Source organism: Cercospora beticola, chromosome 6, assembly GCF_033473495.1.
Source record: "Cercospora beticola chromosome 6, complete sequence".
NCBI classification, from domain to species: Eukaryota; Fungi; Ascomycota; class Dothideomycetes; order Mycosphaerellales; family Mycosphaerellaceae; genus Cercospora; species Cercospora beticola.
This window is the reverse complement of record NC_088940.1, coordinates 594,340-616,335: the sequence shown is the minus strand read 5'-3', so window position 1 is coordinate 616,335 and position 21,996 is coordinate 594,340. Positions and strand designations below refer to the sequence as shown.

The window sequence follows — 21,996 nt, the reverse complement described above, 5'->3', positions numbered from 1 at the left end:
CCACCGATGCACGACAACCATTGCCGGACAGCGCATGGCCGCCTTCCCAGTTTCATGAGACACGACTTGCCGTCTTGGTGGTAGTGCGGCACACAGCACGTTGTTCGTCTTGGCCGCTCGCCATTCCTGCACGGGACGCGCAATGGAGCTCCAGCTCTGCAACTCAGATCTTCATCAATGGTCTTTGGACAGACACTGCGAGGAACACTCACCCGTCTACTTGGCAGCGCCCATGGACCAGGCCAGAGGCAAGCTTGGTATGTGCTTGCATGACAACTCCGAACCACAACTCACCGCGATGATGATGAGATTTCATCGCCAGATCACACAACATCAACAAAGGCCGCGTCAGTCCGCGGACCTTGTCTGATGGATTAATGGGAAGGACGACCCGGAGTCGCTGGGCATGTCGCCAAGGTGTGTTTCGGTTGGTCGTTTCCGCTGCACGCCAAGCACGATTCTGCGGAGTAGATCTGACTTCAACATCGGTCCACATCGTCATAGACATACGCGCCTGTAGTCTGCACAGCTCCTACACGCGTCTGGATACCGGAGCTGGCCTCCATACAGCTTCACACGGTAGGTGCATCATTGCAGGAACGAGGCAGTGCACTGCAAGCGAGCAGCGACGTCGTCGGCATGCGGTGCAACAAACAAGTGCCATGCTGGAATCAGAGACTGAGCCTCCAGCCATCTGCCTCAGTGCCCGGGCAAAACTTGCCGGCGACTGCGGCGTCCACACATATGCTCGCAAACAGTAGCGCAACCTAGATCCATTGGGGTGCTGGGCGCGGGCATGGTCCTGGCTGTGCACATGCATAGCTCCAATGAACGTGCCGGAACGGGCTACGAGCTTCCTCGAAGTTCGCGCCTCTGCGCGGTATACTGCATCCCGGCCCACGTCAGTTGGATCGTGCTCCGTCTTGTTCGACCACAGAGCAAATAAGAGGCACTGTGCGGCCGTATGTAAGTCCTTATATCCCACTTCCCGGCTTCTTGCTCGAGCTTCATCACCTTCTTCTCGACCTCTGTCAGTGCCAGTCAACAGCAGACATGCAGTTCAAGAACCTCATCTTCGCAGCAGCCGCTGCTCTGGTATCAGCACAGGATGCAGCAGCGCCGCCCGCTCTCGCCGACGCTCTCAGCACCACAGATGACCTGTCGTCGTTCAACACGGTTCTCCAGGGCTTTCCAGACCGTGAGTACCACCGAAGGCTCTTCTGCTGCAGTTACTGACATCCAGCAGTGGTTGCAACCCTCGCTGGCGCCAGCAATATCACTATCTTCGCACCTAGCAACTCAGCTCTCGAGGCTGCTGCTCAGGTCCTCGAGTCGCTACAGGGCACACCAGATGTCATTGCAGCTCTCCTCACCTACCACGTGGTGAACGCATCGGTGCTCTCTGCCAACATCTCCGAGACTCCAACCTTCGCTCCCACTCTTCTCACCAACGAGACCTACACCTCGCTCCCAGAAGGACAGGTCGTCGGTGTCCGCCGGGAGGGCGAGAATGTCGTGGTCATCTCCGGTGCTGGTGCACGCTCCAACGTGACCACTCCTGATGTGCAGATCGCCAACGGCAGCGTTGTCCACATAATCGACAGCGTGCTGACCCTGCCAATCGACGTCTACCAAACTGCTGTTGCCGCCAACCTGACTGCTCTTGCTGGCGCTCTCAATGCCACCAACTTGACTGAGCCACTTGCCGCGTCTGAGCAGATCACTGTCTTTGCCCCAACCACCGAGGCCTTCGATGACATCTCATCTGCCCTCGCCAACCTGAGCGTTGCCGATGCCACTGCCATCCTCGGATACCACGTCATCAACGGAACTGTTGCCTACTCCAGCAACCTCACCAACACCTCCGTCGAGACGACTGGTGGCTCCGTCAACATCACCATCATCGATGGCGCCGTGTTCGTCAACGCTGCACGCGTTATTGCCGCCGATGTCCTCATCGCCAACGGTGTCGTCCACGTCATCGACTCTGTCCTCAACCCCAACGGCACCGCGCAGCCAGACCCAGCCAGCGACGATGCTGTTGTCCAGTTCGAAGGTGCCACCGATGAGGGAGATGTCCCATACACATCTGGTGTCCCAACCGCGACTGGAGCTCCACTTCCAACCAACGACGACGTCGCTGCAGGCTACACCCCTCCAGCTAGCGAGAATGCAGTTTCCTCATCCGAGGGTGCTGCTCCTCGCGCCACCGGTGCCGTCGCCGCCGCCGTTCTCTTCGGCGCTGCTGGCTTCGCTGCCAACATGTAAAAAGCTTCTTCCTTGTTTACATACCCAGCCGCTCGTTGAACATTATCGACGGATCAACCAAGCATGATAGATGGAATGGCAGGTTTCGCTGCTAGCTAGCAAAAGGATCAGGAATCAGGATCAGGAATACTCTCTTCAACCGAGATTTTCGGTTCGACAGATACCAAAACAATCTTGCGCAATTGCATGTTTATGAGGAGGTGGTGTTGTGGAAGAGAGGAGATCGAGGATGCTGTAATGTATGAATGACTATGAGATATGATGTCTATACCCAATCATCAATGACCACAGTCGTGTTGTCTTCAGATCAATTCTTCATATCGTCTCGAGGTTGTCTTAGTCGTCTGTTGCACATGTTGTAGTAGCCACTCGTGCCTTATTGCACACATAGCTCCAAGACGGAAAACAGCTCCGGCTTGGAGCTTGGAGCCGCAGCGCAGCACAGCTCGCCGCGATCCTGGGCGATGTCTGGACTAACTTATTACACGTGACATATTAAAGGAAGAGCACCATCCCATCGCAGAGAGGAGCGACATCAGAAAATCAGAACTTTTCATTTTGATTTTCGGCTCAGCTACAAAGACCATGCGCTATTGTAGGTGTCGCTCCATGCACAGCATGTTCGAATCTTGCAGAGCGATTCGCTCTCGTTATCATCGAAATCTCGCAGCGACACTCGCAGCTTTGCAGCTAGCTTCTATGCCATTCGAGGAATTTCGGCATCTCTCATCGATCAGTATTCATCACCGCGACTCTCGACATAATAACCCTGCTTCGCCAGCATTTCCTTCTGCCCGCAAGCGCCCTTAGGTAATTCCAATGGGTACACGCCATCACCAACCACAACCTCAGGACCTGGCTCAGGAAACTTCAGTTCAGCTGTCGAATGTGGTGTCTCGCAATCATTTCCGTTGTCCGCGACGAACATGAGGGGTCGAGCGTCGAAAGGCATAGAAGTCGAAGCAGAAGATCTGGTATCTCGAGCGTATCCAATCGGGGCTTCAGGTGCCACAATCTCCACAGCCGCACAATTCATATTCAATTCCTGTTCCCTGTTGTACCAAATCCAAGCGAAGAGCTGAACACCCGGTGCGAGGTCGCTCGGAACCACGAATTCGAAATTCTGGCCTTCGGGTCCGACGCCGTTGTTGCGGTGTGGACAATTTCCTTCGTAAGAGGTCGCGACGTGGAATGTTGAACCGCCGTCGGTTGAGAAGCCGATTTGGCAGCTGCCGCCGTAGTGGTTTCCGCCTAGAGAAGTTGGGCCCCAGAGGATGAAGTTTGCGGAATCGCCGGCGCGCCAGGTTGCGGTGGGTGCGCCGTCGGGGGTGTTGAGGAGGGATTCGTAGCCGCGGCCTAGAGGAAGGGGAGGTCAGTCGATGTGTGGGTGTGGGAGGGTTAAGAGGTTTGGAAACGGGACTTACAAGGGTACATCCATCTGTCTTTGTCGCCGCAGCAGTTGTAGGGGAACTCGAGGTACGGGTCGGCTGTGGTGGAGGTGCGGTGCGGGTTGTTGGAAGCATTGAACGGGGCTGGGTAGAAGAGTTGCATGTGGGCGGAGGTGCTCGCCAGGAAGAGCGCTATGGCGGCGATGGCGAGTGGGAAGTGCATCTTTGGTTTTTCTTTTGGGTGTGTGTCGAGAAAGAGTGTGTTGTCGGAAACGAGTGGCGCTCTTCTGCCAGAGAAGAGCAGTGCGAGAAAAGTGACTTTCTTGTGGATGCGCACGATGCCTGTCGTGAAGGTGTTTGTTCGAGTCCGAGCTAGAAGTAAAAGTTGTGAAGGGGATTTATGGAAGTGGGAGCTTTATGCAAGGCTGCAAACAAACTTCTGCGACATACTTGCCAAAACGGAAAGGACAAGGCAGGAAGGCAACGACCATGCCTCCTTGATTGCGATACACCCTTCATTGTGCGCGCCGAGGGCCGAGAGCTGCATTCTGTATCAAGTTGTGGCCTTCGCAGTCCTACCAGCTGGACAGAAGCACAGGAGCTGAAGTGCTCGGCGGGAAGTGTTTCAGAGTGCAATGTAGCACAAGAACGCCCGCGTTTTCCTTGCACCAGTTTCAGCTCCTGAACCATTGTTAGTACACGTCCCTCGAACCGCGTAGTGGAAGGCCTCTTGTGAACGCCGAGTGATTGGCGGGTGAGATATTGAAGATGACCTTCGTGGAGCGAGCTGTCATAGTTCTGCAGTTTACGAACTGCCGAATGGTCATGTCCGAGACTTTGCACCTGCTTCTGATCCCATCTCATTCCATCCTCGCTGCGTCTGCCAGTACCTGGCGCCGTGCACATGGCGTGCACGAAGGACACTCATCGCCGGTACATCTCAAACTCGCTGTAGGAGCTGTCCTCCTCAGGTGACGTGCTTGCAGCATGTCTTCGCGTCAAAGAGCCTGGCCCCGGTGTCATAAAACTCCATGTTCGCTGGGGTTGAGAACACCTGGCGCCGTGCACATGGCTTGGAAGAAAGAGATGGTGGTCGTGAGAAACGTCTCGAGTCGAACGCAAGTGTGATGCGCGGCGTTCGGAAGAACTGGGCATCCGGACTTGAATGCCTGAATTTGTGCCTCCTTTTCTGCTGACTCGCCACCGAAGCAGCAGCAGCTGCTGCTCTGGTGTTTATGACTCTTCTTACAACTCCTACCTCGCCTTCAAAATTGCAGTCGCGCTCGTCGCGATTCTTAGGTTGCACATTGGAGCATTTTTGGATTCGTATTGACAGAGCTGCAAGACATTTCGGTTAGTCTCACTACATACTAACTGCTCGTACGCGGCGACAAATTGTCGCCCTGACACAGGGTAGGAGAAACAGCTCTCTTTTCTTTTCAGTCGAGCTCGATGTTGCCGGTACTCTCATCCAAGGCCTCTGCACGTTGCAGTTGGACAGAACGAACGAAGCGATGCCCGTCACCCTTTCAGTGGCGGATCATGCCTCTAAGATCTGGACTGGACACAAAGCCAGCACTGCGGGCGACCTACCCCAAGAGTCATGCCAGCAAGAAAGCGAGCAAAGCAAAGGCATCCTCCGAAGCTCGTTCTCGCACGACCTCTTGAGTACGAACCACATCTCGCCATCGAAGCACGGACTCGTATATGCAGCCTTCCTCATGTCGTTCGAGGAGCCAGCTGCGCCGGCTGTCAAAGACTTCTGGGGCAAGACCGCTCATCATCAGAGTGGTAACAGCGGTCCCACCTACCTCTCGGGGTGGATTACAGCATTCTGCTTCTGGGATGAGAAGGGGCAGAGCCTCGTTCGTCTACCAGACCGGAACGGGTGCGAGGTCGACGGTGCCTTGTATCATCGCGTTGATACCAAGCAGATCCCGTCAGACTACTTCTCTGTGCCGGTCACGCTGAACGACAAAGGCAAGGTTCACCACACGAAGATGACAACTGGATCCGTGGGCATCCAGACCTCATATTCTCCGAGCCGATTCTCCACAGGCATGCCGTCATCTAAGCAGAGCGGTATCAGTACTGTCGACGCGTCTCGCACAGCAATAGCTGGGAGCGCCCAGCGTGACACGCTTCAGCCAGTGTCTGGGTGGTGGACGTTCGAGGTCGATCCGAATGCACCTGACCCAGAAACTCAACACAAGTTGAGGGAGCAAAAACAGTTGGAGCATATCAGGAAGCAGTTGGAGGATTCGAGAAAGCGTTGCGATCAAGGTGTCAAATAGCCTCAAGGAGCGAAGTCAAAGTTGCTTCAGGCTCTGTGTTGACGCAAATATGGGTGGAAGGTAGGATTCCCCAGACAGAATGCCGAGACAGATTCTCCAACGGAGCCAAGCTGATGAGCACGTATTTACCTTCCGGGTTGGAGAATGCGATGGCGGCAGTGCCATTTCTCAGAGAAGCTCTTTAGGTACGTCTTTGCACCTTGTCAAGCTTAATAGCAAAGATCTGCTCATTGATTTGGAAAGATACATGCTTTTCAAAGTGTGCTCCTCGAGGAAGCGGCGAATGAACCTGATACCAGGCTTGCCTTCTGCGTACAGATATTCAGACCGCCGCGACGATGGAGTCAGAGCGCCGCATGATGAGCGGTCACGAAAACTGGAGGCATTCAAAACTTACTACACCCAATATCTCCTGTCACGCTGTAGGAAGACTCGTTGTGGATTGTTGTGGTTGATGGCTGGAGTTGGTCTGTGAGAACAGAGTGTGGTAAGTCCCCGGCTAGCAAGATGATAAAAGCACTTGTTTCCAGACATGTCAATATTTATGAAGTCACACTGATGTGCCTGGATACGAGCAGCCCCGAGCACTATGCATGATCCTTGCTCAATGTTGACACATGCGGAATAGCGTTATGACCCGAAACCACAAAGGGTTAGCCATCAAGTTCATATCAGCTATTAATAAAGTCTCACGAAGGCACTATTCGTACTGTGCTGATCAAGTTGCAAGACCATACGAGGCGCAACATCAAAGCTCCGAGGAGACAATGCTATAGAACAAAACGCCTCCTTCAGCCACTTCCTGATCTTGCAACCTTAATCACACCACAAAATTACCTTGTCCTATCACAAGCATGCACTCCCGAAACGTCCTTCTTGCACTCACACCAGCCCTGGTTGCCAGCGCTGCAGTATCGAAACGGATTGTCGGCGGAGAACTCGCTACTCTGGGCCAGTTTCCTTACCTCGTCTCCATAACCGGACTCTACGAAGGCACAGACGAGTACTCGCAAATCTGTGGTGGCGCACTCTTGAACCCTACGACTGTTCTTACTGCAGCACATTGTGTGCAATGGGTCTTGGATGCGCCCAAAGATTTGAATGTGCGAGCTGGAACTTTGGTACGTCGCACGTCCCACGTTATCTGAGACTGGAATAGAGCTTTCGGGGAGTGGTGTACTGATGAGAAGGGCGTAGACCTTTGATCAAGGTGGTGTGAAATCCGTCGTCGAAAGCTATGTTCAGCATCCGGAGTACAAGAACAGCAATTACGATTTTGCAATTTTGAAATTGGCCACGCCGATTGAGGAGTCCGAAACGATTTCGTACGCGAAGTTGCAAGAGGAAGATGTTGATCCTGTTGCTGGGGCGGTGGCTACTGTGGCTGGATGGTATGCGGAAAGATTGAAATCGTTTCAAGCTTTGACTGATGTTTCTCTTAGGGGCCTCGACAGTGATGGCGGCTTGAGACGCCCGGCCCTGTATTGGGTCGATATCTCCGTCGTTGACCGCGAGGAGTGCAAGCGCGCATTCGCAGTGCGTCAGAATGATATTACGGATGAGATGTGGTGTGCGGGTACCAAGGAAGGAGGAAAAGGAGACTGCTCGGGTGATAGTGGTGGACCGGTGACGATCAATGGCATTGTGGCGGGAGTTGTTTCGTGGTCGTTGGGTTGTGCAAGTGCGGAGTTTCCGAGCGTGTATGCGAAGGTGTCGAAGGCGATACCTTTCATCAAAGCTCATTTGTAGATTGCTTGTGAATGTTTATGATGGACTGAGGCCTGGATTGAACTTCTGGTCAAGTGGTGTTGTCGATGCTTTGACTGCATCACATCCTTCAACTCACATTAGGGCGAAGGGGTCAATGAACGCCATCATCAAAGTAACCTCCAGACTCAAAACTCAAGGCGGCCTCGTTATTGGTATCGTTCGTCTCACCGCTGGGCTTCAATGCGAGACGATGGCAGCATAACTGCCTTGATGTCCGTCTTCTCGTGCTGGTGCTTAGTGCAATCCCACGCAGCGGGTTCCCACCTTCTCATCATATCTCGTAGATCTATCTCCAGTGTACGTTGATCTCGGTACGCATACGAAAGTCTCGTAAGACTTGCGAGCACGCCTCTCTGAAGCATTAGAAGCTTATACCTTACGCGTTTGGCTCAGGTCAGAATTGCGCTCCAAAAAGCTTGGGTGAGATCCAAGCGCCTCTGGCATAACATCTTCGAAGCAGACAGCGCTTTTTCCAACCAGTCGAAGCCCATGCTTCGTCGCCTGGCGAAGAGGCGCGACAGTGCAGCTGAGGCTGTTCTGAGTCTTAATTGCATGTGTATTTGGTGCCGACGTCTCTAGACAAATCGACTTGGGTCGAAAACACTTGGAATCTCGTGGACGCTATACTTGGCAATGGACTGGGAGTTTTGTTCATGGTCACAGGAATGCTCTCTGCCCGAATGGTCGTGCATCGTTCATGGCTCACCCTCAAGATGCCCAGTCACAGTAATGGCCCAGGCACGATTGTGGTGGCATTCCTGACGACTCCAAATGGCCTCGACAGCATTGAGCAGCTCGGAGGAAAGGGAGGAAGTGAAGGCGTGGCAAGTTCTTGGCCGAGTGAGCCGAGTGAGGAGAAGTCGACGTTCCAAGACGCCGGGTGAACCGCGGTGGTCCGAGCTCCGGCACGTGGAGCAGGCATCGTGGCTCTTCAGTTTAGCGTACCTGAGCACTTCAACGTCATTTCAACCACCACCTTCACCACCTTCTCTTGCGCCTGGCGCGCACCGTTCTCCTCTCCGCAGCATTCCCTACCACCATGCCGCACACTGGCACCCCTTACTGCGTCCGCAACGCGCTGCAGTCCCTCTTCGCCGAGTTTCACGCGAGCTCCCGAGCCGCATATCGACTTTCGCAGCGCCGCCAGTTCCACGACTATTTCGTAACTCATTTACCTTCGACGTCCTTATCACCTGATAAGCGAACACCTTCACATCACAAGCTTCCGAGATCGGACTCCACGCCTCACTCTGGACCTTCAGACCGAAGCACCCGAGCACCAAGCGATCGAGAGACGACCGTGGTGAGAATACCACTGAAGAGCGCCAAGCATCACTTCGGGGCCGGCGTCAGTAGAGGGAGCAGGCCCTACAATGAGGACACCTATCAGGCAGGCACGGTAGAAATACCAGCCTTCGCGAAAAAGCAACCCGTGAGCATCAGCGGGAAGCGCGAAATCAACCAAAATGTGGGCTCCACTAGGGCCACAGGCGACCCACAAATCTTCTACTTTGGCGTGTTCGATGGGCACGGAGGGAGTGAGTGCTCAGAGTTCTTGCGAGACCGGCTGCATGGATACATAGAAGAGGCAGCACTCCTCTTCGGGCTGGAGAGCACGCTACAGAATGGCAACGGGTCTACTTCGGCTGGAGGGTCTGGGATCATGGGCTCTCAGGATGCGGAAGATTTACAACGGAGTTTGATCACTTCTTGGAAAGAGACTGTCGGAGGATACTTCAAGCGCTTTCGTCCAGAATACTTTCCAGCTGTGGCGAGTGGCGACGAGGAGACCGTCAGCAGTAATTCGATCGAGACGGTACTCACGTATGCCTTCTTGAAGGCGGATCTGGACTTTACCACTGCGCAAGCCAAAAAGCAGAGCGAACATGCCAGTGAGCAGGAGAAGGCCGCGCAAAAAGCCCTGAAGGAGAGCCAGTCATCTACCGACGACCCTGTGTTGGGAGATAGGCCCCTCAATGACGGAGACATGCTCTTCCATCCCGAGCGAGAAGCTTCACAGAACCTCACCAGTCGGCCTGCCCCTCGTGGCTCATCGCCGAATCTGGACGCTGCAATCGGTGGCAAGAAGCGCTTCCAGGGAGGATCAACGGCCTCGATCGCACTCATCTCCACGCCATCTCCTACCCCGTTCTGGCACCCCAGTAGTCCGTCTACCCTGACTGCAGCACATGTCGGCGACACTCGTATTCTCCTCTGCCGGACAGACGATGGCTCTGCAGTGCCAGTAACGCAAAATCACCACCCATCCATGCCTGTCGAAGCCCGCCGGCTGCGTCGATACGCCGCATCCTTCGTCACGGACAGCTTCGGCGAAGAGCGCATTTCTGGCCTTGCCAACACCCGTGCCTTCGGTGATATCGGCAGCAAACGTATTGGTGTCTCAGCTGAACCTCAGATCACTACTATTCAGCTCACACCCGCAGGTTACTCTTTCCTCGTCCTCATGTCTGATGGCGTCTCCGGCCACTTGGAAGACCAGGAGATTGTAGACATCGTTAAGGAGGCCAAGACCCCTGCGCAAGCGGCAAGTGACCTGATTAGCTTTGCGGTGGAGACGGCAGGAGAGGCCGATAATGCTACCGCATTGGTCGTAAGATTGGGTGGATGGGAAAGAAGAATGGAAGGTGGCAATGGTAGTCTTGGAACCAAGGAGCAGAGGGCTTTCCGCCAGAGAGAAGCGGACGACCCCAGGTCGCGGAGGCAGTAGAACTTTTACCTTTCACTTGGACACAATCGATATCACTTCTGCAGGCTGCGCAATCTCGAATGCCACGAAAACATGTTATTGCGCGCCATTCGCTCATTTTGTAGCGAGCAACTGCCCCAAAATCCAGAAACATTGATCCGGGCACAAGTGCCTACTTTATTAGAAATCCGATCCTCAAATAGTGCTTGTGGCCTACTCCTGGCCGTCGCTCAACATAGGAGCTGGGATGCGTCCACTTCCTTGGAGAAAGGCTTGCTTTCTGACCAATGTCCACGTGCAACACCTCTGCGTACAACCTTCCTCTGGTCTCATGCGGACCGCCCCGGAAATGGTATTGCACGATCAACGACGGTGCCAGAAATGCAATTCGTCGAAGCAACTCTATCTATGATTGAGCTTCTATTAAACAGACTGTCGCGGATCCTCTCGAGCTCGCTGTTAGTCGCTACGATGCGCATCGCCCTTGCTGGAAAGCTGACTAGAGTGCAGTGAGAACAATTTGCTCCAGCAGCGCAGCGGCGCGGCGTGGGGCACCGGCCGCAGTGAAACTCCGGCGGCGGCGGCGGTGGAGAACAAACCACGCTAAGCAGAGATCGCAGGTGAATAGAGGGGTGAACGCGGCGACAAGAGAAGCTTCGCGCGCACACAATATCTTTACTAGATTTTAGCATACACATCGATAAACGCCGCGACAGCTCATCAACAAGCACGCGCGCGATATCTCGCGCCATGGCGCCACATGGCGACATCGAAGAGCAAAATGGTGGCCCCAATGAAGCTGATGATGCCGCAGAGGGTATATCTATGATGTCGAAATAGCAATATTCAGTTGCGAAATAGAAGTTGCGGAGAGAAGCTGTTCATGTTACGTCGCAAAATTTCGAGTTGGCTGTCAATGCCAGCGAGCTTGCAGTTCATATGGAGGACTCACGCAAAAGACACATCGCGGTAGTCATTCCAATTAATGCCGAAGCATGCATGTTACTTTCTTCCAAAGGCAGACCGAAAAAAAAACATGAATTAACTTAGGACAGGTCAGCAAAAACCAAGGATCGCATACTAGCGTCCTAGCTGCTTTGCCTTGGGTAAAGTACTTCTCTCGGAGTTTCCTTTAATTACTACACGTTGAACCAGCACCGTAACCCGGACGTGTACTTGCCAGCGTCCTTTGTGGATCAACGAGCATTTACGTTCAATGTGTGGAGCCCTCGAATGCGAAATCCCCCAGAACCAATGTTGAAATCCCCCAGAACTAATAGTGCGACACTCGAAAGTGGAATCGAACGAACGACCTTGAGGTGATCAGCCTCAAACGCACTCCGCCATGTCGACGGTGACGTAGCAAGAGTTTCACTGCATTATAACAGCCAACGAACGCGGCGGGGCGGCGAGGCGGGGCGGTAGCGGAATGTGGGTGGCGGGTGGCGGTAAGGCAACCGCGCTAGACAGGGGTCAAGTGAAGTGAAGCGGAGACTGAACGCGGCGACGAACACAACCTTTCGCACACACACCATTCCCTTCCTCTCTTCTCGACCACACTCAAAATATCTCCCACCACCCACATTGCGCGTCATGCATCGCGCCACTGCGCACGAGGCACTAAGCCTGCGGCAGAAGAAGCGCAAAGCCTCGCCGACATCTGCTGCACGCGATGGATTGAGCAAGAACAAAAAGGTGCCAAAAGTGCATCGCGCTGCTGTGCCCACAGCACTCTCCTTGCGATTCAAGAAGGCGACCACGCCGCCGGCGGACTCCAACTACGACACCGACTCGAGCGAGGTCACCGTCGTTCCTGAAAATGACACCAATGGTTCGGCGAGGGATGATACTTGCGGCTCTGACGAGGAGGCCGCAGAGTCTGATGGAGAATCGGAGAAGTCCTGGTCTGGTGTAAGTTACGACCCTGATCGCCCTGATTCGCCGCTGACAGAGATCATGCAGATTGAAGACAACGAAGAGGAGGAGCCGATCTCCGCAGCTGACAACAAGCCCCTTACTATGAGGGATTACATCGACATCTTGAAGCTTAAAGCCCTTTCCAAACACAAGACCAAGTGGGGTAATGAGTGGGAAGGCGATGAGTGGGGAGAGGACAGTGACGAAGAAGTTGAAGAGGGCGGCGACCAGTACTTGACATCTGAAGTCGGAGATTCACTCATCTCAGTACCATATGGCAACCAGACGATTACCACGCCCCACACGTCCTTCAAGGCTACCAGGCTGAATGAGATTCGGGCTGCTTGCGGTCTGCCCGCGGAGGACTACCTGGACAAGGAGAAACAGCCGCGATACAAGACAGAGTCGGAATGGGGCTGGCCAAAGCAGGCTATCCACTGGAAAATAGACCTCATCAACGCGGTAGCTGACCTTGCTGCCGATTGTCCGGATCCTGTTAGGGCCAACAGGCTACTGTGGGCAAAGATGAAGAAGAACAAGAAGATATTCGGCTTGGACCGAGCTGTACAGCCGGCAGAGGTTCGAGCAGTGGTGTCTCAACTGCAGATGGAGAAGGAACAGAAGCTCGCCCGCGTCTCTAGCCTGCTGCAGTGAGATGGAAGCATTTGAGGTCAAACAGGATACGTTGAAATTGTTGGCTACCAGACGAGATATGACAGAGCTGCACGAAAATGGGGCCAGTGTGGCACGTGAGTCGCCAGTGAAGTTGCAGTTCATTAGTCACAGCAAGACAACCGATACTCACTCGAATCCAATACACGAGTGTGCTTCGTGCCTTGTCTCAACCGTCGAGGAGCAGCGTAGACACTCGAACGCCTTGCGTTTGGCTTTCGAACCAGGGGGTTAGTTCAGTGAATGGTGAGACCGTTGGTCAGGAACGTTGTGAGTGGTGCCGTGATGCAGTGACACAGTCAGTGAGATTGCGGCTTGAAGTGAACTCAGTTGCAAGCTGAGTAGGGCGATACACCAAAGCGAGAGCAATAGCGATGGTGCCGGTAGTGGTGATGCGAGGGGGTCGTCGTTGTCAGAAAGATATTCAGCATCAGAAATCGAGATCGGTAAGCAACCCAACTTGCAATGCCATGCGATTACCCTTGCCGTGCAATTATATCGTGGCTGCCCTACAGTCTGAACAGGAGCAGTCGCATTGGCGTAAGCTACTGCCTCCATCACGCCCGCGTATGCTGTATCTTGCTCCACCTGATCGCCCCTCCCTCCATCCTCTTCGGTCATGCCTATCTGGTTCTCTTTTCCTCGAAGCATGTTTCATTCTCTGTAGCCACTCAGGAGCATGTTCTCGTGCCAGAATGTGACACTGCTATTGTAGAATAGCCAACCACTTGCCGATTGTATTGTTCTCTCTGATGTTGATTGGCGCTGCGCCTAGTCTACAACGGACGATAGACAATGCACCCAGATCACAGGGTTGGAGTGCATCGGAAAGTGGTGTTGCTCAGCGTGATGTACAGACAGAGTTTGCGATGTCTTGAAGGTCGGTGGAAAGTGCCCCTCGTCTGCTGCGGGCGTGTTCTTTCATGGGTGGGTATCAATGGTACTGGTGATGGCAGAAGCTGGTGATGGAAGTTGTAGGAAGCCTCCGACCGTTGCCTGTCTGAGCTTCGTGGCCATCCTCTAGCCCACATTTCATTCCTGACCTGCGCTGGAACAGCCACTGGTGCCTGGGCTCGGACTCAGCATCAAATCGACTGACGGTTGCACTGTGGTAGCAAGACGAGAAATGGCCGCGTGATTTGCCGTACCTTGCTCCAAAGACATAAGGGTTGTGAAGCTTCCAAAGATGGCCAGTAAGGAACTGTCCAAAATGAGACGCCTTTTCTGAGGGTAATCGTAGCTTACCATCTGCTTCTGGGCCGAGAGAAGGGAGGCGATAGCATAGCAAAGGGTTCCTTGAGACATAGCCTCATGCATACCTTCTGCAGAAAATTGTGGACTCTTTCACCATGTGCATCAGATGATCTGTCATGTGTGACACGGCAGCGAGTGGATAACAGCTCTGCTGCAAGCAAGACCCGTGACTTCATCAATGATGCCGTAGGTATACTGGAAACCTTTTCGAAGTCCACATCCTGCCCCAACCGATGAAGCTGAGTCTGCCTTTGACTTATCCATTGTGGTGCACGGCTTCGGTATGTGGGCTGTGAAGAGTGGAAGATTGAGCTGTGATGGCACAATGGCGAAAGCAAGCGATACAGACGTTCCCACCACTTTGCCGGCGGGGTAGTCGATGTAGTACAAGAAGTGGGGTCCTGCAAGGAACGCGAGATTCCAAGCGCCAAAGGCAGTCGCATCCGATGATCAAGACCGCTTGATAAACAACATTTTTCCTTCATCTTCTTTCCTCAGGTATATTTCCAAGGAAGCGCGAATTCGGTCCATTCTATTAAGATCGCTCGTCTGTCCTTGTCCTCAATGTCCAGATTCCAGGAAATACCGCCTCTGCCGGGGAAACAGAATTTGATTCGGCCCATCGAAAGGCATTCGATGCTCACTTTCCAGGACATTTTATGAGCGCCAATTGATAAAGGCCTGAGCTTGCACAATAGCTCCTTCCCAGCCATTTCCCCTGGTTCAAACAGATGCCGCCTTCTCGAGCTACCGCGCGAACTACGCAACATCATTTACGAGTTTCTCTTCGAGCATACGATGGAGAACCTCTTATCAACCAATATATGCATAGGCTCCGCCAGACCGTCTGAAAGATTCCTCGGCGAAGCCCAAGATCTGCCTTGGTGCGGCAAGAGGAACAGAGATCGATGGCCCTCCAAACTCGACGTTCCTTTACTTCAAACATGCAAGACGATTCAAGCCGAAGCGGGACCTTACCACAGCTCTCGAATGACTTTCTACTTGCTCGTCAGAGGTGAAGAACGCTTCGACTTGGCTGCACGGACAGCAGAACACCCAGCGACTTGGCATGAGCACCTGCCTCGAGTATTGGCGATAACACTCCAGGTTGATCTGGACGAGGACGAGAGACATGGCACTAGAGAGGATGATCTCGTCAAACTTGTTGCAAATCTCAACACCATCTTGTCGTATCTGGGTAGATCCGGGATTGTTCGCAATATACAACGCATCTTCTTATATGAGGGTTACTTCGCACCAAGATGGCCGGTCCCAACCAGACAAGCGGTTTTAAGTGATGAAGTGATGTCCGAGCTAGGCAGATTCGAGTTCCAGCAGGGAACGGACGTTTACGTACACCCAATGCTCAGCTCCGGGCCGCGCGATCCATTAGGAAAGTGGCTTGAGACGTTTGGTGGTCGTTTGAATGTCGTTGAGCTTGATGTATAAACAAAGAGCTAGAACCGCGATGCGATTTGGAGCAAGCTTCAGTGGGGAGATGAGGTGACGCGGAGTATTTCCATGACATTCGACACAGAGCGCATGTGTAAGTTTTGCGGAGTTGTTGGGTATGTTCAAATGCTGCTCAGAGGGGGGATAGAAGAAGCAGTGATGTGCCTGGTTTGAGCTTCGAGCGGATAAGGTTCAGGCCACAGACCAAATAACTATGGTTGCCTCTGAATGCAACTACATCTGAGTGCAACCGCAGGTCGCCAAGCCGATCAGCAAAGCTTTTCATGATCGAGAGCCAACCTGGTTAGGTGCTTGCACCTAGAGGTAATTGCATGCAGAGATCTCCACTGTCACGTAATCGAGATCTCTTGGTTCGTTCGTTCGAAAACTGTGGCAGATTCCATGTGCCAGCCGTTCCCGACGGAGGGAGAGGACGTCTGATATGTGATGAGCTGGATTGTCGGACGGCGCCTGTACGCGGCTTCGAGGACTCGCGAGGATGCAAACCACAAGAAATTTGGATTCGATTTTACAATTGTCGTTCTGGCTGCACTTACAGCGGGACGCTGATGCTGCTGCATGCTGTCCGTTTTCCCAACCCCAACGCCTCGCTAATAGCAATTCGAAGTCATCTGACTCATAAGCCTCAATCCTGTCCCATCTTCACATCCCCTCCCTCATCTTCCCCGAACACATCTTCCATTCTCCCCGCGCCTTCCTCGTCCTCATCGACCCCGCCCATCGTCTCGTCCTCTTCCACGGGCGGTGCCGCACTCTTCCTCTGACTGGCACTTCTCTCCATTCCCACGCCAGCAGCTCCTGTCCCGGTCCTTGCCAACCTCTCATCCTCTTCAACCTCACTGTCCCACTCATCCTTCATATTCCACCCAATGCCCGTCAAGCAATACTTCTCTGGCGGCAACTGCACTCCATATCCCTGACTCAAAGGCGGCAAGGCAATGCGATTCCTCTCCATCGCTTGTCCAAGCAGGAACTCTTTCGGCAGTGCACCTTGAAAAGTATACCCTTGTCGCGCAGCAATCGCTTGTCGCAGACTCGTCACGGTGATCTTATCTCCCTCGTCTGTAGCAGCGCCTCGACCTCTACCAGCTGCTGGTGCTGCATTTGTGTAGCCTTCGCTTGCGAGACGGAGGGAGTCGGAGAGGATTCCTGATGTGTAGCGGTAGGCGAAGTCGAGGAGTTGGAGCGGTACGCGTTCTTGGTAATTTGTTATGCCGTAGTTGGAAAGAACTGCGTGGATTAGGCGCGCATCGCGTGGGCGTTTTGATGTTCCATCGTCTTGCGCAGATGTGAGCGGGACCTCGGGGTCTGTGATGGCTTTTGTTGCTGCTGTGGCTGTGGGTTGATCTGAAGGCGGAGGTGTTGGGCGGCCGTTGGTGGCCATTGTGGGCGCGAGATCGCTTTTCACTCGCTATTGGTTGAGTCGCGTACGTTATGCGACTGTGATCGAGGTGTTGATGCGTTGAGCGGGCAAGGCGTTGTGGTGATGCTGGGCTGGCGATGGTCGATGGAGTTGAAGGTGAAGTTGGAGACGCGAAGGGAACCGCGAGAATCCGGGCAGGTTTGCCGAGCCGGCCTCTTCACATGCAAACTGAACCACACATCTACATGAACCTACACCTTGACGTCGACCGTCATCAGAACACAAGCAGGATGCATCGGCATCGCAGCTCTCCAGTAAGAAGATATCCGTGCAACGTCAAGGAGAGAATGAAGCTGTTCCGACGATGACTGCACCGCACGATAGGCGAGGAGAAATTCGACTCCCATCGTTCTGGTATGTGAACACCTTCAACGTCTCGTCATGGAAATTTATCCGAAACTGAGGAGACGACATTGAGTTACTGTGAGGACTGGCGCTCCGCTGATCTCGAGCTTTCGAGATGCGCGTAGCACGAGCAACCAGACGCGGGCGTTTCACAGAAGAATCCTGTTTGAGATGCGCAACCACGTCTTGCAGCACCGCGAGGGGAGCGTCCCTGGCCAGTGGTAGGTCTTCGAGTCTCATGATCGCTGTTGAGCAAGTAGCAGGTACTGCCTCTATTGAGATACACTTCGAGCGAAAATTGTCTTTGTTCTACACATGCTCCCACACGCTAGTTTTCCGAGAGACCTGTTCGGGCAGTTTGGTGCTTTGTGCGGCGTGGCCTGCCACAGAGCTTGTCGAACTTGCATGACCTCAAAAACAACTCGAAACTACTACATTTGCCTTTGGGGAGCACTTGGGCCATTCTCTTCTGCCCAAGATGGGTTTATCCCAGAGCAAGATATACCGCCGAATGATCTACAATGAGAAAGGCCACAATCCAGCACATCAGGGCTCATTTCGACATCGCAGCTTCGAGTTCCGTGATTTGATTCTGGTGGCTTGTGCTGCTGTTGCTGGAACGCTCGCCTCCCTTCTGCTGTTTTCTTTTCTCTATTCATGGCTGTGGCCTTCCGCTTTCATACCGGATTGTGAGTAGTCAAAAAAGCCATGACCAAATGGCATGACTGACTCGTTGCTATAGTGCCTTTCAACACGCTCAAGACCTGGATACAGAATGATGACTACGTTGAGTCAGCAGATTGGGCGAAGAAATGGAATGCGCTGATGCCACGTGCGTGGATTCAATACCTCTGATGCCAGATCAAGCTAACAGCAGTAGATGATATGGGCTTCGTCGAAGTTCCAGATCCTTCACGGTACGGGCTTATAGGTACGAAGTTTGGTTGACATGAGTGTCATAACGCAGGCTTGCTGACACGTAACTTAGGAGGCTTCCCATTGAACAGTACGTTCGTGACCGACGCAGATGGCCACCGCTTGAAGAGTCATCCTGGATCGAAGGCCGAAGCATACTGCCTGTCAGTCATGCACCAATTGCACTGCCTCGTAAACACCATCCTCCTTTATCCTCAGTGACACTCAGATCGCTGACACAGTCCTTTAGACCATCATCAAGGAGCAATTCGAGAAATACAGGAACGGAGCAATAGACTCCACGATAGATCACCATACTCCGCATTGCTTCGACTACTTGCGACAAGCCGTCATGTGCTCCGCGGACATGTCACTCGAACGAGCGAGTCTTGATGATCAGGGAAATATAGAACTGGCTGTGGATGGGTGGGGCAATCAGCATAAGTGTCGAAGTTGGGAGGCCGTTCAGGCATTTGCGGCAAGACATGGAATTACGACAGGGAGAGGTGGTTCGAAGTTGGAGGGTTTTGAGCATATGCACGAGGTGCATTGGTGAAGGCTTCGATGATCATATCAGATGGAATACGGTGTTGGACGTTTCGTGAATGACTCTGCTTGAAACTTCAAAAAGAAGCCAACTAGATGCGCGACCCTGCCGGACAACACAGTGAGTGGACTGTGAGATCCCGCCGAAGAATCGGTGAGAGACAAGCGGAAACCAAACCGTGCTGATCCAGTCTGGAGGAGCCTCTCAGCCGTGGACCAATTTACATAGATCAGCAGACGCCTCCGATACAATTGAATGCACTTTTACCTAAATGGCCACTGAGTCTGCTGCTGATTGATCATTGGCACGCAAAGACCACTCCCTCGAATGCGCCAAGGTTGATCTCCTGTCCGCTTTTCAACCATCCGTCAGCATCTTGCCACCTGGCCTCGGCTGTTGTCACCACAGGATCGAACATGACGTCTCGCCCGTGACCATCCTCGCTCCTGCATCCCGAGCAGATGTATCCTATCGGCAGCTTGAAAGGCACATCTTGTTCAGCAGTCATATTGATCACGACCAACAAGTCCCTATCGTCCTCTAGCATAGCGTCGCCAATCTCGAATCCGTCATCGTTCGCTTTTCTCCAATACGCAAAAACCGGTATTGCCTCATCTCCAATCGTCGCTTCGACGGGCTCGAAATCACCAACCACCACAGTGCTTGCTCTTTCCTTTCTGAACCGAATCAGCTTCCTCCAGAACTTCAGCACACTATCGTGGTTGCGCTCCTGGTCGGCAATGTTACACTCTTGCGTATCCGTGTTCATTGGACTCCACATCTTGGTCTCCCTTGGTGCACTGGAGAATCCAGCGTGAGGTTGCGCTTCTGAAGCAGGCACCCAAGGAAGAGGCATTCTTGCGTGATCGCGGGCTTTGAGGCGGAGCTGGGCTTCAAAGTCGGACATATCGATCTCAAGCTCGTGCGTTCGATTCTTCTCCGGACCAAGTTGAGCGGCAGCAATAGTGTCACGCTTTCTTTTAGCATACTCATCCTCTCTTGCCTTCTTCGTCTCGACATCTGGATACTCCGAGATACTGACATCGTCTCGCAAGTTCATCATGCCGAGTTCCTGGCCTTGGTAGATGAACAAGGTCCCTCCCAGCGTACACTCCAGCAGAGCCAGCATCTTTGCCACCTTATACCTGTACTTTCTCCTGTTCTCGTCGCTCTTGTTGACGATGTTGCCACCGAACCTGGAAACGGACCGCGCAGTGTCATGGCTCTCAAGCCAAATCGTCCCGCAGCCACCTTCGGTCCGCTGGTAGCTGAGCTCTCGCTGCCAATGAGCGATTGTCTTCTTCAACATATGCATGAGCTGCTTCTGTGTCAAAGGTGGATCCGGAGAAGAGAATTTGCCGTTCGCCTGAAGGGAGTCGAGGTCGAAGATGTCGTATTGGTAGAGCATGTCCAGCTCTTTCCTTTCGGGCAGAATGTATTCCCGAACAGCTCCCGGCTCAGAAGTCACAATCACTTCTCCCAGTAAGATTTTGCTCTTTCCATCTGCTCCGCCCCCATTCTTCTCTTCCACCCCAAAGACCTCCCTCCTCATCTCCCTCAAGAACTCATGCACCCTGTCCCCATTACAATAGTACTCATACGCCGGCCTCGGATCCAGCATGTCGACCTCCTCCTCTCCTTCTCCTACTGTCCTCACATTCTGCCTCTCCAGATGCTCCATTTTCGAAATCAAATTGATGACATCCAATCTAAAACCCACAACCCCCTTCTCAACCCAGAACCTCATCTCCTCATAAATCGCCTTCCTCACATGCACACAGTTCCAATTCAAATCCGGCTGCCCTTCACTAAAAATATGCAGAAACCACTTTTTTCTCACTTCATCATACTCCCACGCCGAACCTCCAAAAATCGAAGCCCAATTATTCGGCGGCAATCGCATGACTTCCTCAACTTCCGTTCCATCTTCCTGGAGTCTTTTCACAACCCTCTCCGAACTCGACTTACGCCAGAAGTACCAATCCCCCTTCCCATTCACTTTCCTTTTACTTTCCTCAAACCACTTATGTTCCCAACTAGTATGATTAACAACCATATCCATAATGACTCCAACTCCCACTTCTTTCAACTTCCAGATTAGCTCTTCCAGATCCGCCACGGTGCCATACTGCGGATCAATTCGGCGGTAATCGACGACATCATAGCCATTGTCAATTCCGGAGGAGAGATGGCATGCACCTAGCCAGATTGCGTCGATGCCGAGGGACTTGAGGTATGGGATCTTCTGGATTATGCCACGAATTGAGCCAGTATGCTGAGTGGGAGAGCCGGGAGGGCAGAAGAAGGAGGAGGGGTAGAGGTGGTAGATGACAGCGGTATGGTGCCAGGGCAGTGGTGGAGGTGGTGGTAGAGCAGAGGGAAGGGGAGCGGGGGAAGTGGGTCGTGGTGGCGCGGACATGATCGCGATCTGTGGATGATTGAGTTGGTCAGGTGTGAGCGGCAGGAATGCTTGCTTCTGGGTGATGAATGCGAGAAGACAATGTCGTTTGTGACAGGCTTTCGTTAGAACTTAGTGTGGAAAATCGAAAAGTCAGCATGGCATCGGCTCTTTATGGTGACAGCTCTTGCCGAATAGCAGCGTTGTATAAGTCCTCAATGCTGTGATGATATTGGTCTTTGCCACCTTTCTGGTCATCATACTACATGACCTCAAGTGGGTGCTGCGTGTGAATGGTTCAACCAGAAGCATCATCTGTAGCTGATTCAGCGTTGTCCGTGGCGCGGAGAAGAGTCACATGTCCCATAGATCCTGCCAATTAGCAGATAGCAAGTGACACATTATTTCCAGTGCCCGCAACATCCCTGTTCGAGGCGTCTTTGATTCATTGACCACGAGTCCGCCATCGTGCGTGGTTTAACGCCAGTCGACTGGGGTAAATCATAGCCTGAGCGATCTCACAAGCGTCAAAATTTTAAGGACGCGTTGGAGACGAAAATCGATATGCTCAAGAAGGTCAAAGAGATTGCCTCACATGAGTCGGCTTCGACACGGATCGATCAAG

The 21,996-nt window shown here is 53.1% G+C and overlaps 9 protein-coding genes across 9 annotated transcripts; 6 read left to right on the top strand and 3 right to left on the bottom strand.

Moving 5' to 3' along the window:
- Positions 1 to 1,053: 1,053 nt before the first annotated feature.
- Positions 1,054 to 2,268, top strand: RHO25_009365 (uncharacterized protein; the record flags this gene model as incomplete). Its single annotated transcript, XM_023600903.2, has 2 exons — positions 1,054 to 1,198; positions 1,247 to 2,268. 2 exons carry the CDS (start codon positions 1,054 to 1,056, stop codon positions 2,266 to 2,268), a joined length of 1,167 nt encoding a protein of 388 aa, XP_023454063.1.
- Positions 2,269 to 3,001: 733 nt separating this feature from the next.
- RHO25_009364 (uncharacterized protein) lies at positions 3,002 to 3,879 on the bottom strand (the record flags this gene model as incomplete). The annotated part of the gene is made up of 2 exons (XM_023600902.2): positions 3,002 to 3,624; positions 3,693 to 3,879. The coding sequence occupies 2 exons, from the start codon at positions 3,877 to 3,879 to the stop codon at positions 3,002 to 3,004; spliced, it is 810 nt and encodes a 269-aa protein (XP_023454064.1).
- Positions 3,880 to 5,170: 1,291 nt separating this feature from the next.
- Positions 5,171 to 5,950, top strand: RHO25_009363 (uncharacterized protein; the record flags this gene model as incomplete). The annotated part of the gene is made up of 1 exon (XM_023600901.1): positions 5,171 to 5,950. One exon carries the CDS (start codon positions 5,171 to 5,173, stop codon positions 5,948 to 5,950), a length of 780 nt encoding a protein of 259 aa, XP_023454065.1.
- An 854-nt stretch (positions 5,951 to 6,804) lies between these two features.
- On the top strand, positions 6,805 to 7,699 carry RHO25_009362 (uncharacterized protein; the record flags this gene model as incomplete). The annotated part of the gene is made up of 3 exons (XM_023600900.2): positions 6,805 to 7,071; positions 7,148 to 7,341; positions 7,393 to 7,699. 3 exons carry the CDS (start codon positions 6,805 to 6,807, stop codon positions 7,697 to 7,699), a joined length of 768 nt encoding a protein of 255 aa, XP_023454066.1.
- A 1,060-nt stretch (positions 7,700 to 8,759) lies between these two features.
- On the top strand, positions 8,760 to 10,448 carry RHO25_009361 (uncharacterized protein; the record flags this gene model as incomplete). Its single annotated transcript, XM_023600899.2, has 1 exon — positions 8,760 to 10,448. The coding sequence occupies one exon, from the start codon at positions 8,760 to 8,762 to the stop codon at positions 10,446 to 10,448; it is 1,689 nt and encodes a 562-aa protein (XP_023453559.1).
- Positions 10,449 to 12,020: 1,572 nt separating this feature from the next.
- RHO25_009360 (uncharacterized protein) lies at positions 12,021 to 12,998 on the top strand (the record flags this gene model as incomplete). Its single annotated transcript, XM_023600898.1, has 2 exons — positions 12,021 to 12,338; positions 12,390 to 12,998. 2 exons carry the CDS (start codon positions 12,021 to 12,023, stop codon positions 12,996 to 12,998), a joined length of 927 nt encoding a protein of 308 aa, XP_023453558.1.
- Positions 12,999 to 16,368: 3,370 nt separating this feature from the next.
- Positions 16,369 to 17,127, bottom strand: RHO25_009359 (uncharacterized protein; the record flags this gene model as incomplete). Its single annotated transcript, XM_023600897.2, has 1 exon — positions 16,369 to 17,127. One exon carries the CDS (start codon positions 17,125 to 17,127, stop codon positions 16,369 to 16,371), a length of 759 nt encoding a protein of 252 aa, XP_023453562.1.
- An 895-nt stretch (positions 17,128 to 18,022) lies between these two features.
- Positions 18,023 to 18,982, top strand: RHO25_009358 (uncharacterized protein; the record flags this gene model as incomplete). The annotated part of the gene is made up of 5 exons (XM_023600896.1): positions 18,023 to 18,200; positions 18,254 to 18,343; positions 18,392 to 18,442; positions 18,500 to 18,618; positions 18,677 to 18,982. The coding sequence occupies 5 exons, from the start codon at positions 18,023 to 18,025 to the stop codon at positions 18,980 to 18,982; spliced, it is 744 nt and encodes a 247-aa protein (XP_023453561.1).
- A 289-nt stretch (positions 18,983 to 19,271) lies between these two features.
- On the bottom strand, positions 19,272 to 21,392 carry RHO25_009357 (uncharacterized protein; the record flags this gene model as incomplete). The annotated part of the gene is made up of 1 exon (XM_023600895.1): positions 19,272 to 21,392. The coding sequence occupies one exon, from the start codon at positions 21,390 to 21,392 to the stop codon at positions 19,272 to 19,274; it is 2,121 nt and encodes a 706-aa protein (XP_023453714.1).
- Between the last annotated feature and the right edge of the window lie 604 nt (positions 21,393 to 21,996).